Below are 14412 nucleotides of genomic sequence, written 5' to 3' on the forward strand. Positions count from 1 at the left end.
ATTTTGGAAAAGGAGAAATTTTATTTTAAATAAATTATGACTAAAATAATTTAGCTTTTCTTTTCTTTTTATTTTTTATTTTTGACAAAATAATAATAAGAATAATAATAATAATAATACTCCATATTATATGACCATAAAAAATAGTAATCTTATAATAAATTCCATGTGAGTAACACGAATTAAATATTTAGGTTGAAATAAATCTTTGTATTTTCTAATTTATCCAAAGCATGTGAATCCATCATCCCTTCACTCTCCCAAAATTAACTCTTTAATATTATATTATATTATATTATATATATATATATATATATATATATATACACGTATGCATGCATTCTGGGGCGGTTCCAAAATGCCGGTTCACCAAGAGAGGATTTTTTGGCATTGTGGTGGAGAATGTCCCAATTCGATGGTCGGAAACCGAATTTGCGACACCGACGCATTTTTCGATCGCGTTCTGGGGCGATTCTAAAATGATTTTTCGCACCTACGAAATTGTTAAATTAGGGTTTGATAAAGAAAGAGAACTGAGATTACCTAAATTTATTTTTATATCGTCAACCCAACAAATTAAATAATTAATCAAACCTAAACAAATAAATAAATAAATAAATAATAATAATCCCTTTAATTAAACTAATTATAATTATTTTTCACAACCCCTTTTGACTTATCTTACAAACCATGAGAGATCTATCATTGTATCAATCACATGCAACCATGGACAATTTTGACTCCCTTCCCATCATACCTCATTATTTAAATAATCTCTCAAATATTTAGAATTTTTGTTATATTTAATTATTATTTTTACTTAATTAATAATATATAATATAACATCATTTTTAAAAGTTTTTAATTAAAATAAAATAACTTATCTCCCTCAAACCTCCCTTTAAAAAAATTTCGCTAAATTAATAAAAATACCATTAAATTTTAGTCCAGTAAATAATATTCATAAAATTTAAAAAAAAAATTAAAAATTTTAATAAAGTTAAAGAACAGACCTTATTAAAATTTTTGAAATAAGGTGCAAACTTTAATGGTATTTTTTTAATAATTAATTTAGTTCATAAATTTCACCATTTATAATGGTATTGACCCGTTACGTATCGACGTTAGTCTCACGATTTTAAAATGGGTCTACTATGGAGAGGGTCTACTCCAACTCATGTCTTACACTTACACTGTTTAATGACTAGCTCTGATACCATTTGTTAAAACGGGTCCGTTACGTATCGTCGTTAGCCTCACAATGTTAAAACGCACTACTAAGGAGAAGTTTCTATACTCTTATAAGAAATGTTTCGTTCTCCTCTCCAATCGACGTGGAATCTTTTTTTGTTAAAGCAAATATTATTCTTATTAATATAAGATGAATAATTAGAAAAAAAAAAGTGACTCTCTTCGGTCTAAAAGAGTCTTAGTTTCATGTGATCTGATGCGCTTACATAAATTTATAAGGATTCCTCAAATACATATTATATAGATGGCCACTTAGGGTTATTTTTTTTATCCTATGTTGCCATAAATGCAGTAATTTTAATTCATTAAATCATATAATATAATATATATATATATAAACCATAAGTATTCGGATCTTGGATCTAGAGAATTTTGTCAATGTCTTGAACTTTGGATGCAAGTTTTAATATATATAAATATATATATATATATATATATATATAATTGGACCACACTCATCATTTGTCACAAAATTTGAAGAAGAGAAATTATTTATGTTGTCATGTATTATTGACTTCAGGCCTCTTTCTTGCCTTCGGCCATGTGATTAGGCTTTAATAATCCTTATTTAATTATCCAAATTAAATGGATAATCCTATTTTTTTTTAAATGATAACTGCTTTGTGTCACTGTAATGCTTGTCTAAGACGTGTTGACTGTAAGTTACCATTTAGTTTTAACTAGTAATGACAACGGATATTGTGACATTGTCAATGTTTATTTAAGACGTGTTGTCTGTAACCATATGCCTGTTCCGAACCCTTTTACTTTACTTTTATTGTATGTTTTACTTGACTTTACGAGATAATTGGTAAACATGTTAACAGCTAATCAGAAATGAATCCCGAAGCCTTGGCCTTTCTTGAGGTTGGAGATGGCATGACTCTACAAAACTTTATCTTTGACCTTAAACAGTGTTTTGAGGTCACAAGTACTGTAGAAGAGGAAGAAAAGGTTACGTTGGTAATAATGCATCTAATTGATGGTGCGGAATTATAGTGGATATTCAAGTACACAGATATTCAAAACGGTTGATGTGATGTATCGTAGATACTTGGAAGAGATCGATGGAACTAACCCAGTAATGCAAACAACTCAAATTCTCAATACATCACATGAGTACTCATTCTACACTCTCAGCGTTTAGCACTATTGAGAACCCAACCATTGCACTGATAGAAGAAGCGTCTAGATGTTGTTATTAGAGGGACTTCATGGCATACTATCCAAACGACTCCCATGAAATAAAGAGACCATAAGCGACGAGTAGTCATGGTCAAAGCTTGGTTCTATAGCAAGAAAAGCCAAGATTAGCTTCGATAAGTTGTGTATGCTTGTTTTTATTTGTCTATCCATAGGCATAGCATGAAGAGATTGTTGAAATAACGTTGCCACGCCAAGCTTGATTTGTCATCTTACCCTTTTTCTCGTAATTTTATTATGGATTTTAGCTCGAGGGTTAGGCATATTTCATGACACAAATAAATGCTCAATCTTTTTAACATTTTTTAAAATTAATATATCATTTTAATTACGAAATTGAAAGTTTAAGATGTAATTAGAGCTAAAATTAAAGTTTAGGTTAATATAAAAATTATTTTAAAGTTTGAGGACTTATTAGACATAATACACGGATCTATTAATAAACATTTTTAATTGATAATCATTTTATTTTTAATTTTCAGATTTTAAAAATTGTATTTATTTCATTAACACTATTTTAAAACACATTTGAATTCTAAAGCAAATTAAAAAAAAAAAACATACAAGAGATCAGTTGTAAAAGGGGAACGAAACACCCTTCTATTTTTTATAAGTGTGTGAAACCCTCTTCCTAACAGACACGTTTTAAAATCATGAGGCTAACGACGATACATAATGGGCCAGAACAGACAATATATATTAATGGTGGGTTTGGACAGTTACAAATGGTATCAGAGGCATACACTAAACGGTGTGCCAGCGAGAACGCTGACCCTAAAGGGGGTGAATTGTGAGATCTCACATCGGTTGGAGAGAGGAACGAAGAACCCTTTATATCCCTTATAGGAGTGTAGAAACCTCGACCTAAGAGACACGTTTCAAAACCGTGAGGGTGACGATGATACATAACGGACAAAACAGATAATATTTGTTAGCAGTGGGCTTCAGTTATTACACAATTTTTTTCTAACCTTCACATTAGACTCGGTTCATAAATACATATACATATGAGTGTATTTGTAGGCTTAATTTTGAAAAAAACAAAATAGTTATGAGAGGAGATACTAGTGATAAAAATAGAGATTACAATAACCCTAAATTGTTGGTGCTTTATGTTTCCAAAATCTGCAACAATCAGTCAAGGAGAGGTTTGAAGTCTAAGGGTAGATATTGTCTGGGATTTTTTCCCGTGCTTCTCCCTCAAAATTTTTAAAACGTGTCTACTAGAGAGAGATTCTCCTCTCCAACCGACGTGGGATCTCACAAAAAAAATGTAACGAACCATCTTAACAATTCGAGTTCCAGATTCGACATCTAATTACCCAAACATTCATCTGAATCTCTTTCGAGATAGTTAAGTCACCTACTCTTTCGCTTCTAAAACAAAAAACTATTCCCACAAATCAACACGAGTCATTTCGAGATACCTTGTCTCAATTATACAGACGCTTCAAAATCACTTTCGTCTGAATGCAGTCTCAATTTATTCATATATCATTCATTTACTCGGGTATTTTTATTAAAAAAAAAAAAAAGAAAAATAAATATTTAAAATACATGGATCACAGAGCATGGTGGGTTGGAAGAGAAGATGAAAGAAGTATATTATTATTAACTTGTTTTTGTTTGTTTCCTCTCTATTATATTCTTATGGGTCAACTCCATGGGAGATCTTATTTAATGCTCACTAATATATATATATAATATATATATACATATATATATTCATATATATATATATATATATATACCCTTGTTTTGCTCCTTCTTCTCTGCAGATTTGAAGGGGTAATTAAACCAAAATTTGGAAGACTCTAAGTTTGTTTTTATGTGATTAATAAAATAAAAAGCAACAAAATCTAGCAAATCCCGTTTTGAATGATGAAATTTAATTATAATATCCAATTTAATTTGTTGTTTATTCTTCTTAATTTCCCCTCTTCTTAATTTCCACTCGTTTTAGTCTTCGTTTCGAGATTTAATCTTTTAATCTTTTTATATTTAAGTATAGTTTCGATTTGGTCTCAAGATTTCGAATTTCTATACCGTTGTTTGTTTCTGGTTTATAAAGTAATTATAAGACGGATATTTTAATTAATTTTAACGGTGGCGTAAAAATTAATGTAAATTTTGAAATTTACGACGATAGAAACTGAACTCAAAATTAAGGTAAATTTATAATGTTTTGTGGAACGTAAGTACAAAAACTTCTGGATAAAAATGCAAAATCTTTAAAATGGGAGGATAGGGATGTGTTGGATGATGAAAGTCGCACGTCTGTTAATTTAAGGAATGATTATGGGTTTATAAACAAAGAATACTAATTTCATTGGTTTCAAGCCTTTTGGGGAAGTCCAAAGCAAAGCCATGAGAGCTTACCATTGTGGAGAGTCGTGTTCGTCTAACAAGATGTACACGAGTTGAGTTTGAAAAATGTTTTTGACCAACTTGAAATTTCGAATAGATTGGGCTCCAAAAATACGAGCGTTGAGCATACGATACCATTCTACTGAGCAAAGCCTCCTCCAACCAAAAAAGCCAAGCTGTTCGCACCAACTTGATCTTCTTTGGATCCTAGACGAGGGAACCCTAAGAGAGCCACCTGACTCCAACTACCGTCTATATATAATCCATATTAGATCTGACTAACTGCCCATCCTACCTCCTCTACATTAGTCACTTGAGCAATCCAAATAGAATTCACAGCTCAATTGAGTTGAGTTGTTGGACTGTTATTTTCTTAATTGTTTTAAAAAAAATTCTATTTTTCTACAGCATTATATCAATAACTAAAATCTCATTAAATTCAAATAACAAACATTTACATAGTACAAACATCATTAACATATGCTACAAATGTTAAATATTCAAGTACGGTTGGGTTGGATTGAGCTGTAACCCTAATTTCGAGCTTACCCAACCAAAAAAACTGATTTTTTCGATTTTTCAGTCGGATTATCAAGTCATTTGAATCATCCTAATAGACTGATATATAAAAAATTAAAAAATAATTAAATAATAAAAGTGAGAAATTTGGAAATTTTTCTATTTCCATATTCTAATAATCATCCAAAACTTGAAGTTTGCCGTACATTGCAGTACATTTTGGACTTTCTCTCTTAAGTTGATAATTCCAATTTATTATATATATTTTTTTTCCAGAAAAAAGAAGAAAAAAAAATTACGTATTTGAGTTTATTTATGACGCAATAAATCTTTCTAGTAATTATCAAAAGTATATAACATTTCTTAGAATGTAAACTAACTCCAAATCACACAAATTCTCTCCTTTTCATGCTCAAAATTAACCTCTTTTCCTTTACTTTCATGTCAAGCCTCCATTTCCCTTCACAACAACAATCCCCATAAAAACCCTTATAAATTCTATTTTCTCGAGAAATAATAATCAAAATATACGTAACCGCTCGAACCCATCACTAGAAAATATTGTTCGTTTTAGCTCGTTAGGTATCGCCGTCAACCCACAATTTTAAAACATGTTTACTACGGAGAGGTTTCCCAACAATAATAAGGAATGTTTCATTCTCTTCTCCAACTGATGTAGGACCTCACAATATACACGGGAAAAAAACACTTTTAACTAACCGAGCTGCACTCATTTTTTTGCAGTACAATTTAGGAGCTGGACGGCTCGATCGATTAGTAAAAAACGCTTAGGATTAGAGCATAGTGTGTCCTAATTTATTGGACATAAATGTATATCCTAATTAGAGGTTGAAAAAAGGGTTGGGTTGAAGAAGAACAGGGTATTAATGAGAACCACAGGTTGTCTGTCTGATGGTTTGCATATTTTGGTGGAAACATTATTATGAGTTAATCATAATTGGTTCAGTTTTGGAATTAAATATAGATTTGGAACATACTGATACTGTTACACTGATTACAACCCATACCCCTGCCCAACCCAACCTAGTATTTATATATCTTCAAATTAACCACTTTAACCAATTCAATAATATCTTCGGGACTATAATGCCCCTGACGGTTTGTCACGATACACTTCTTAGAAGTAGTTCAAATTAAGCAAGTAATGTGGTCATGTTGTACCAACAAACTGAGTATCTCAATTATAGAAACACATGAGTGAGAACATAACATGCTTAAATGACTATAATGCCCCTGATGGTTTGTCACGATACACTTCTTAGAAGTAGTTCAAATCAAGCAAGTAATGTGGTCATGTTGTACCAACAAACTGGGCAGCTCAGAACATAGCAGACCAGAGATGACTTGTTAGGATGCTCTTCACTCTTAAAAATAGCTCAAGTCAAGTACGTAACATGGTCATGTCATAAGAGCTGCAAGAGAATGTCGAAGCCTAGATTCCAAATTCTAAAGTGATTACGAGCGGAACCCAGATTCCGAACCCTAATCTAAATCTTGATTATGAAACTTTACGTAAAACGTGACAAAACGTAAGAAACATTAGCGATATTTTTATAGAAAAACATATAAAAAAACGAGAGGGAAACTTAAAAAGTGGTATCTTTATTGAAGCATAAGAGAGCTGTAAAGTGATATGTCCATGATTGCCAATATGCATACGTTTTTATTTTCTTGGATTATTTGCTTGAAAAGACAGTTCTTAATCATGTCCTTTTCTCCTCCTTTCCTCATCTCTCTCTCTTCACATATATAACTTCAACAACAAAACCCTCTTCAATGCCTTCCAATCTCGGCCTCGATTTTGTTCCTCGCTCGAAAACTACTATATTCAAAAGTCTATAATAGCGTTTTTCGTAAACTATCATATTCATTATTTCTTGTAACGAGTGTTCTTCATAAGCTATCGTATCCATTATTTCTTATAGTGAATCACTGAAACTTGAGGCTATAGGCAAAGATAGCGGAGTTGTTTTGACCTGTAGTTTCTCTTTCTCTCTCTATATGTATAGGTTTATATATATATTATAATAATTCACAGTTTACCAGACAAGGCCACATGTGTAGGACCTCCATAGCCTCTACTTCCCTTACATTTCCTTCTTTTTGTTTTTTGTTTTTGTTTTTGTTTTTGTTTTTTTTTTTTTTTTTTTTTTTTTTTTTTTTTTTTTTTTTTTTTTTTTTTAATTTGAAAAAATCCCCTTGAGAATCTGTTATTTAATCCTTTCCCCTTCTGCCTCCCTGCCATTACAGATACCTGGAAAACAGAATACCTTCACAAAGAAAAGGATTTGCACAGTCAATTTGTCAGTTTATAGTTATAGTTATGAGCTGATTGAGAAAAAGAAAAAGAAAAAAAGAAAAAAGGGGAAACTTTTGCTGTTACATTCATTGGGAATCCTTTTGATGCGATGTTTTGAACTCAAAACTTGAGTACTTTCTGTCCAAATCCCGATCTCTTGGATACCCTTTTTCTCGTTCTTGTTCTTGTTCTTGTTTTTGTTCGTTGATTGATACGATGTTGCCGAGTTTTGATCCGAACGACAATGAAGGCGGGTTGAAGTTGCTTGAGGATCTGACACAAAATGCAAGGCAAATACAAGAACAAGTGATTGAGAAGATTCTTACACAAAACGCCAATACTGAATATCTCAAAAGCTTCATCAATGGCTGCCACTCTCCTGATGTTCATCTTTTCAAGAACACTGTCCCTGTGGTGAACTACGAAGATATCAAGCCTTATATTGAGAGAATTGCTAATGGAGAACCTTCCAATATAATTTCAGCTCAACCCATCATTGAGCTACTCACCAGGTAACTAATTCATCTTTGAATCAATTCAAATGGGTAGCAGAAGCTCTGTTTATTGATATCAATAATGAAAATGCAGCTCTGGAACTTCTGGTGGACACCCCAAAATGATGCCTTCAACTGCTGAAGATTTGGATAGAAAGACATTCTTTTATAATCTCCTCGTTCCTGTGATGAACAAGTATGATGAATAAAACAGTGCTGCTTTATTATCATTACCATCATTGTTATTGTTTTTGTGTTCAAATTCCTCTGTTTTTGTTCTTGGCGTTCGAATTCAGGTATGTGGATGGTCTAGAACAAGGAAAAGGGATGTATCTTTTGTTTATCAAGCCAGAAATCAGCACCCCATCTGGGTTAATGGCAAGGCCTGTTCTTACCAGCTATTACAAAAGCAAGAACTTCAGAAACCGCCCGTTCAATCGGTACAATGTTTACACAAGCCCAGATGAAACGATTCTGTGCGCAGACAGTAGGCAGAGCATGTACTGTCAATTGCTATGTGGGTTAGTTCAAAGGGAAGATGTTCTTCGAGTTGGTGCAGTTTTTGCGTCCGCTTTTCTTCGTGCTATCAAATTCTTGGAAGATCACTGGAAAGAGATGAGCGATAACATAAGACATGGGTATGTCAGTGATTGGATCACAGACCCAAATTGCAGAGCCTCTGTTTCTTTACTCCTCACCAAACCCAACGCCGCTTTGGCTGATTTGATCGACGCCATGTGCGGGGAGAAGTTATGGGAAGGTATAATCAAGAAGATTTGGCCTAAAACGAAATACATTGAAGTTATTGTAACAGGGTCCATGGCTCAGTATATACCCACTCTTGAATTCTACAGTGGTGGGCTTCCTTTAGTTTCGACTATGTATGCTTCCTCTGAGTGTTATTTTGGTATCAATTTCAATCCTTTGAGTAAGCCCTCGGATGTTTCTTATACCCTTCTTCCAAATATGGCGTTCTTCGAGTTCTTACCAGTGGAGAAGAACAATGGTGAATTGAGCCATTGTAATGGCGGCTCTGTTCCACCAGCTGATGAATTTGAAACGGTGGATCTTGTCGATGTGAAGCTCGGTCATTATTACGAGCTGGTTGTCACAACTTTCACAGGTGATAAAACAAACCCATCTTTTAATTCTTCTTCTTTTTTGGATCTGACCCACATTTTTTGATTTTTTGTTAAGTTCATTGTTCTGTTCTTGGTGGTTTCAGGGCTATACAGATACAGAGTAGGTGACATTCTAATGGTAACTGGCTTCCACAACTCCGCCCCTCAATTCCGATTCGTTCATCGCCGGAACGTTGTGTTAAGCATAGACACCGACAAGACAAACGAAGATGACTTATTGAATGCAATCACAAAGGCGAAATTGCTGCTTGAGCCGCTTGGTGTTTTGTTAACAGAGTACACAAGCTATGCCGATACAGGGTCGATTCCAGGGCATTATGTTCTGTTTTGGGAGCTGAAAAACAGAGGAGGGTGCGAGAGTTTGGGAGAGCTGGAATCGAGTTTAATGGAAGAATGTTGTTCAAGTGTTGAAAAATCACTGGATTCTGTGTATAGAAGGTGCCGAAGCAAAGATAAATCCATTGGGCCATTGGAGATCAGGGTTGTGAAACATGGAGCTTTTGATGCATTAATGGATTTTTGTGTGTCGCAAGGCTCTTCTGTGAATCAATACAAGACACCCAGATGTATTAAGTCGGAGGAGGCCATTAGGATTCTTGATTCGAGGGCGGTGGGGAGATTTTTCAGCCGGAAAACGCCATTTTGGGAGCCATTTAGAGCTCAGTATTCTCAATGACCACCATTGTTTTAGTGTATTTATGTCGTTTTCTTCTCCTCCTCTGTTTTTTCCTCTGTTTTTTAGAAACTGTGTGGTTTTTTTTTTCCTGATATGTGTGGGAATTATTTGGACAAACTACAAAGTAGCAGTTTTTTTTTTAGCATATTTTATGTTGAAATCTTGTCGTAATGACACAACCTTTAATGTTCTGATACCACTTGTTGTACTCCAATTTCACAACTAAGATCGTTTTGATACCTAATTATTGTAGTGGAAGTGAAAGTAAAATCGATTACACTCATAAAAATTTACGTGGTTTGAAGGGAAGAAATTCCCCTATCTCACACAAAAAGCCTCTCAATTATCTCTAGGCAAATACAAAATGACAATGACTCCACGTCTCAAAACAAGGCTAGACAAGCCTTTACATGACTCAAGATGAGAATATGAACCATTTCGAGTAATGGGTTATGAACTAAATGAGAATTACGACAATACATTCATGACAACTTACAACAGTAGTAACTTTAGGGAATTACAGTATTGTAAAGTTTGTAGTTTAGAGGTCATTTCATACATTTAGAATGAAGACGTTGTAAAAGTCAACGAAAAAGGATACAAAAATGGAGTAATAAAACACTCGAAATGATGCGAAAGAATTGTGGAAACCGAAGGACGGAAATGCTCGGGCTACGAATGGAAGTCATTACGACATGAATGAAAAGAGGGAGGCCTACAAGAACAGTGTGGTGGAAAAGGAAGGAGACCCACAGAGAAGATGGAGGCAGAGGAGAGGCCACGGCGGGGGAGGGGGGGAAGGGGACAAGGAGAGGAACCCAAAGGAGACAGCAAGAACTGTAGAGGGAAAGGGGAAGAAGATTGGGAGGAGAAGACAATAGGGGGAAGGAGGGATAGAAGCAAGGGGCAGTGTGGGATTGGGGCTGTCTGAAGGGCATTTATGTGGAGCACGTGGGCTTTAGGCTTAGCCCACCCACCCCCCCATCGCTGCCTCCTCCTCCTCCTCCTTTTATTACTTGTGGCTCCCTCCACCCATTTCCCCCCTCTTTGTTTCTTTTCAAGTACACCCTTTTTCGCTATTCGTTCGAGGGGAGATCGCGTTTTCGTACACCTCTAGCGTACTCTACTCCACCGCCTTGTCGTTGGTGCGATGCTCAACCTTCACGTTAAGGTACGATTCTCTTCTCGGGTTTGGTCTAGCCTTTCACTGATGCTCTTTGTTTCTCTTGAAGTAATCATAGATTCACATTCAGTGAGACCTCTTGCATGCATTCATCATAAGCTTATAGTAGATGATCAAGGTCTATATGGGTCGTTTAAGGTTTAGATGATTCTGTCCCGAGGAAAGTCACTGCAAGTGATTTAGTTTTAAACAGTTTTATACATAAGGTGGGACGGAGAAAGGTTGTTGGTTAAGCCATAGGTCTATATATTCGTTTGCACACAAGAGAATATCAGGGCTATCAGGTACTACATTCAAGTTTCAAATCTTGATCTGAATCTTGAGATGCTAAGGTCATCACGAAGATTCCAAATCTTGATCTAAATTACGAGCATGGGCCAAAGAAATTTTTAAGATCATTTTAATTGGGTGGTCACCTTTATGAAAACTACGACTTTAGCTCTAGAAAGTAGGACCCACATGAAAACAAACGAACTTGTCTATTCCTCCTTGCTATCAGTGCTATAACGAGCAACAACAAGTGTGAGAAAGATCTAGACAATGACAATCATAGCAGATATGTCGACTTTAATGGTAAAGAGCTTGAGCTGGACTAAAATACGGGCGACACCCATAAATACAATGAACTAGTTGTAGCTAACCGTGTCAACCCTTCGAGGAATAGCAATTCAAAATCTCGAGAACACGTGGTGCAATGTGATTGAAAGGTTGAAGAGGAAAATAATTGGGGAAAATGCATAATAATATTAAGGAAAAATGAAAATGGGGACCATAGGAGTGAAGTGAGGAAAGTATTGAATAGGACACACGTGTGAGTTGGATTGATGTTAAGGAGAAAAAGACAAGTTCTGTAGCTGTAATGTTTGTTGTGTTAAAAACTACAATGACAAAAATGTAGCTGTTTGCCTTTTCAATCCTTACATGCCCCCACCCACCCTTCCTTCTCTCGTCCCGCTTTATATAACTCGATAACTCGACCGGACCCGTCACTCAATTCAATCTAAAAATGTTGAGTTGGGTTAGATTATTTTTTCGATACGGGTTGAGTTGAATTTTAAAAAATATTTAAAATTGAAATCCGTTTGTGAGTTGACTATTTTTTTTTTGGGTCAATGTGAACAATAGGGTTACAGTTGACTTGACGTCTGTAACAAATGTTAGTTATGTATTTTGATTTGCGATTCCTAAGGTTTAATATTTGAATTTTATGAAATTTTAGTTATTAATGTAACAATAATATAAGTGTTATATTCTTAAATAATTAAAAAAATAATCTGACTCAGCTGACTTATATTATTAAACCTTATATTTTGTCTAAAAAAAATACACCTAAACTTTCAAAAGATTTAATAAAAACATTAAATTAAAAAAAAAATCTAAAAAATACATCTACTCTATTTCAATAATATTTTTGAACTTTTAATAGTATTTAAAAAATACCCTTAGACTTTAAAAAAAAAAAATTACTACCGTTCAAATTATTTTAAAAAATTAAGAAATACCCTTACCGTTAATAGTATATTTAAAAATAAATACTCCTGAAATTTTAAAATAGCATTTAACACCTTTTTTATTTTATAAAAAGGAAAAATTCACTCTTTTAGTGTCAATATATTAACAAAAACTGTCTAAGATAGAGATAGATTATTCCAAATTTTTTAACATTAGTTTTAAAAATTAGCGTATTTTAAAAATATTTTTAGTTGTTTTGGTATGGAAATAAAGAAAATATATTTATTAATTTAAGTTAAAATAAAAAAGAAAAGTAAAAGCGTGTTGGGCCGCGATGGTGGGCCGCGATGGTGGGCCGTGAAGGTGGGCCGATCGAATTGGGGGGGCAGTATATGGGTGTTTGTTTGTGAGGGTTGTTGAGGATAAGGTTTCGTTTTCGCCATGTAAAGAAAGTGAAAGGACATTCATAAATGGGGTATCCTTTGCCTCCACAACCTTCGGACTATTAATTCCTTCACTTCCCTACCATTGCTCCTCCCATCCCTCCTTTACCTCTCCCTTTCCTTTTTTTTCTTTTTCCAAATAATTTAATTATTAACTTTGACCCGATCTCGACCCACACGTGCACGCGTGCGCACCCGCACGCACGCACGTAATTAATAATTATTTTTTGTTCTTGTACTTTCAAGATTTAGTCGCTGTATTTTTTATGTTATGATACTTTGGAGACATGTCTATATTTGTGTCGTTTTTGTATGAAAATTATTAATATTATTTAATGAATTTCATATGAAAAATCGAATTATCAATAAATGTATTATAATTTTTGTGTTTAAGCCCTTAGTGACGTGGGCTGGATGGATGGATGGATGATTGAGAGCCTAAGCCATTTTAAGCCTATTTTGGGCTTCATTCAAATTGTGGACTTGTCTACCAACCCAATAAAATGAGTGCGGATCCAAATTTGGAGGAGATCCAATGTACCGTGCTCGACCTAGTCGATCTAGTCGATCTAGATGTGTCTATGGCTCAACTTTCACTCACGAACCTGACTCTGAAGACACGATTTTACGACTGACCTAAAGCATTAGGATACTTCCCAATATGATGAGTATGGACACGTATGTTACGATTTATGATTTTTGACATTTATGTTCTTCGTGATGTTATATGGGTATTTTTCCTTTGTGATGTTCGACAAGAGTTTGTTAGCGAGTGCTAGTTCGACGAGCTAGATTCAGGAGTTGTGCGAGCTCGCCTAGTGAGCTCATGCTTACATGCATGTGGTGTAGAGAAGTACTACCCATCCAACCTTGTCCGAAATGGAAAGGTGCTTAAAACCATGCTATGATATGTTAAAAGGACAAATCCCTCTATGTTGTATGTGTGTGCATTTTTCGACTCTAATAATGGGTTACTTACAGAATATTAGAAATACTCAAGTCATGTGCTGCTCTTACATTTCATATAAAGTTAAGACACCTCTGTACGAATAACGGCAACGTCGCAATAAAGACCATGGAACCAGTGTTAGGGTATTTACATTTTGTTTATTTTATAGCGTTAAGTTAGGTTAGGGCATTATTCTTACTTTTCATTCGATGTTACAAATGTTACATTATTTATTTTTGTTTTATATGTTTGTGTCGTAGACATTCAACGTCGTTTCCCTTTGAACTTTTGAAATGCAAACCTTCAACATCGTAACCACGGTGCTTCCTCTAATTTCAAAAGCTCTCCTAATTTCGTTTTATATGTTTATTTTCGTTTTATAGTAGACATTCAACGTCGTAATTAACTAGAAG

General features: G+C 34.3%; 1 protein-coding gene across 1 annotated transcript; it reads left to right on the top strand.

Moving 5' to 3' along the window:
- Positions 1 to 7623: 7623 nt before the first annotated feature.
- LOC111457496 (indole-3-acetic acid-amido synthetase GH3.17) lies at positions 7624 to 10198 on the top strand. The gene is made up of 4 exons (XM_023099716.1): positions 7624 to 8172; positions 8249 to 8350; positions 8451 to 9277; positions 9380 to 10198. The coding sequence occupies exons 1-4, from the start codon at positions 7877 to 7879 to the stop codon at positions 9970 to 9972; spliced, it is 1818 nt and encodes a 605-aa protein (XP_022955484.1). The 5' UTR covers positions 7624 to 7876; the 3' UTR covers positions 9973 to 10198.
- Positions 10199 to 14412: the final 4214 nt, after the last annotated feature.

Source organism: Cucurbita moschata, unplaced genomic scaffold (assembly GCF_002738365.1).
Source record: "Cucurbita moschata cultivar Rifu unplaced genomic scaffold, Cmos_1.0 Cmo_Scf00020, whole genome shotgun sequence".
Taxonomy (NCBI): Eukaryota; Viridiplantae; Streptophyta; class Magnoliopsida; order Cucurbitales; family Cucurbitaceae; genus Cucurbita; species Cucurbita moschata.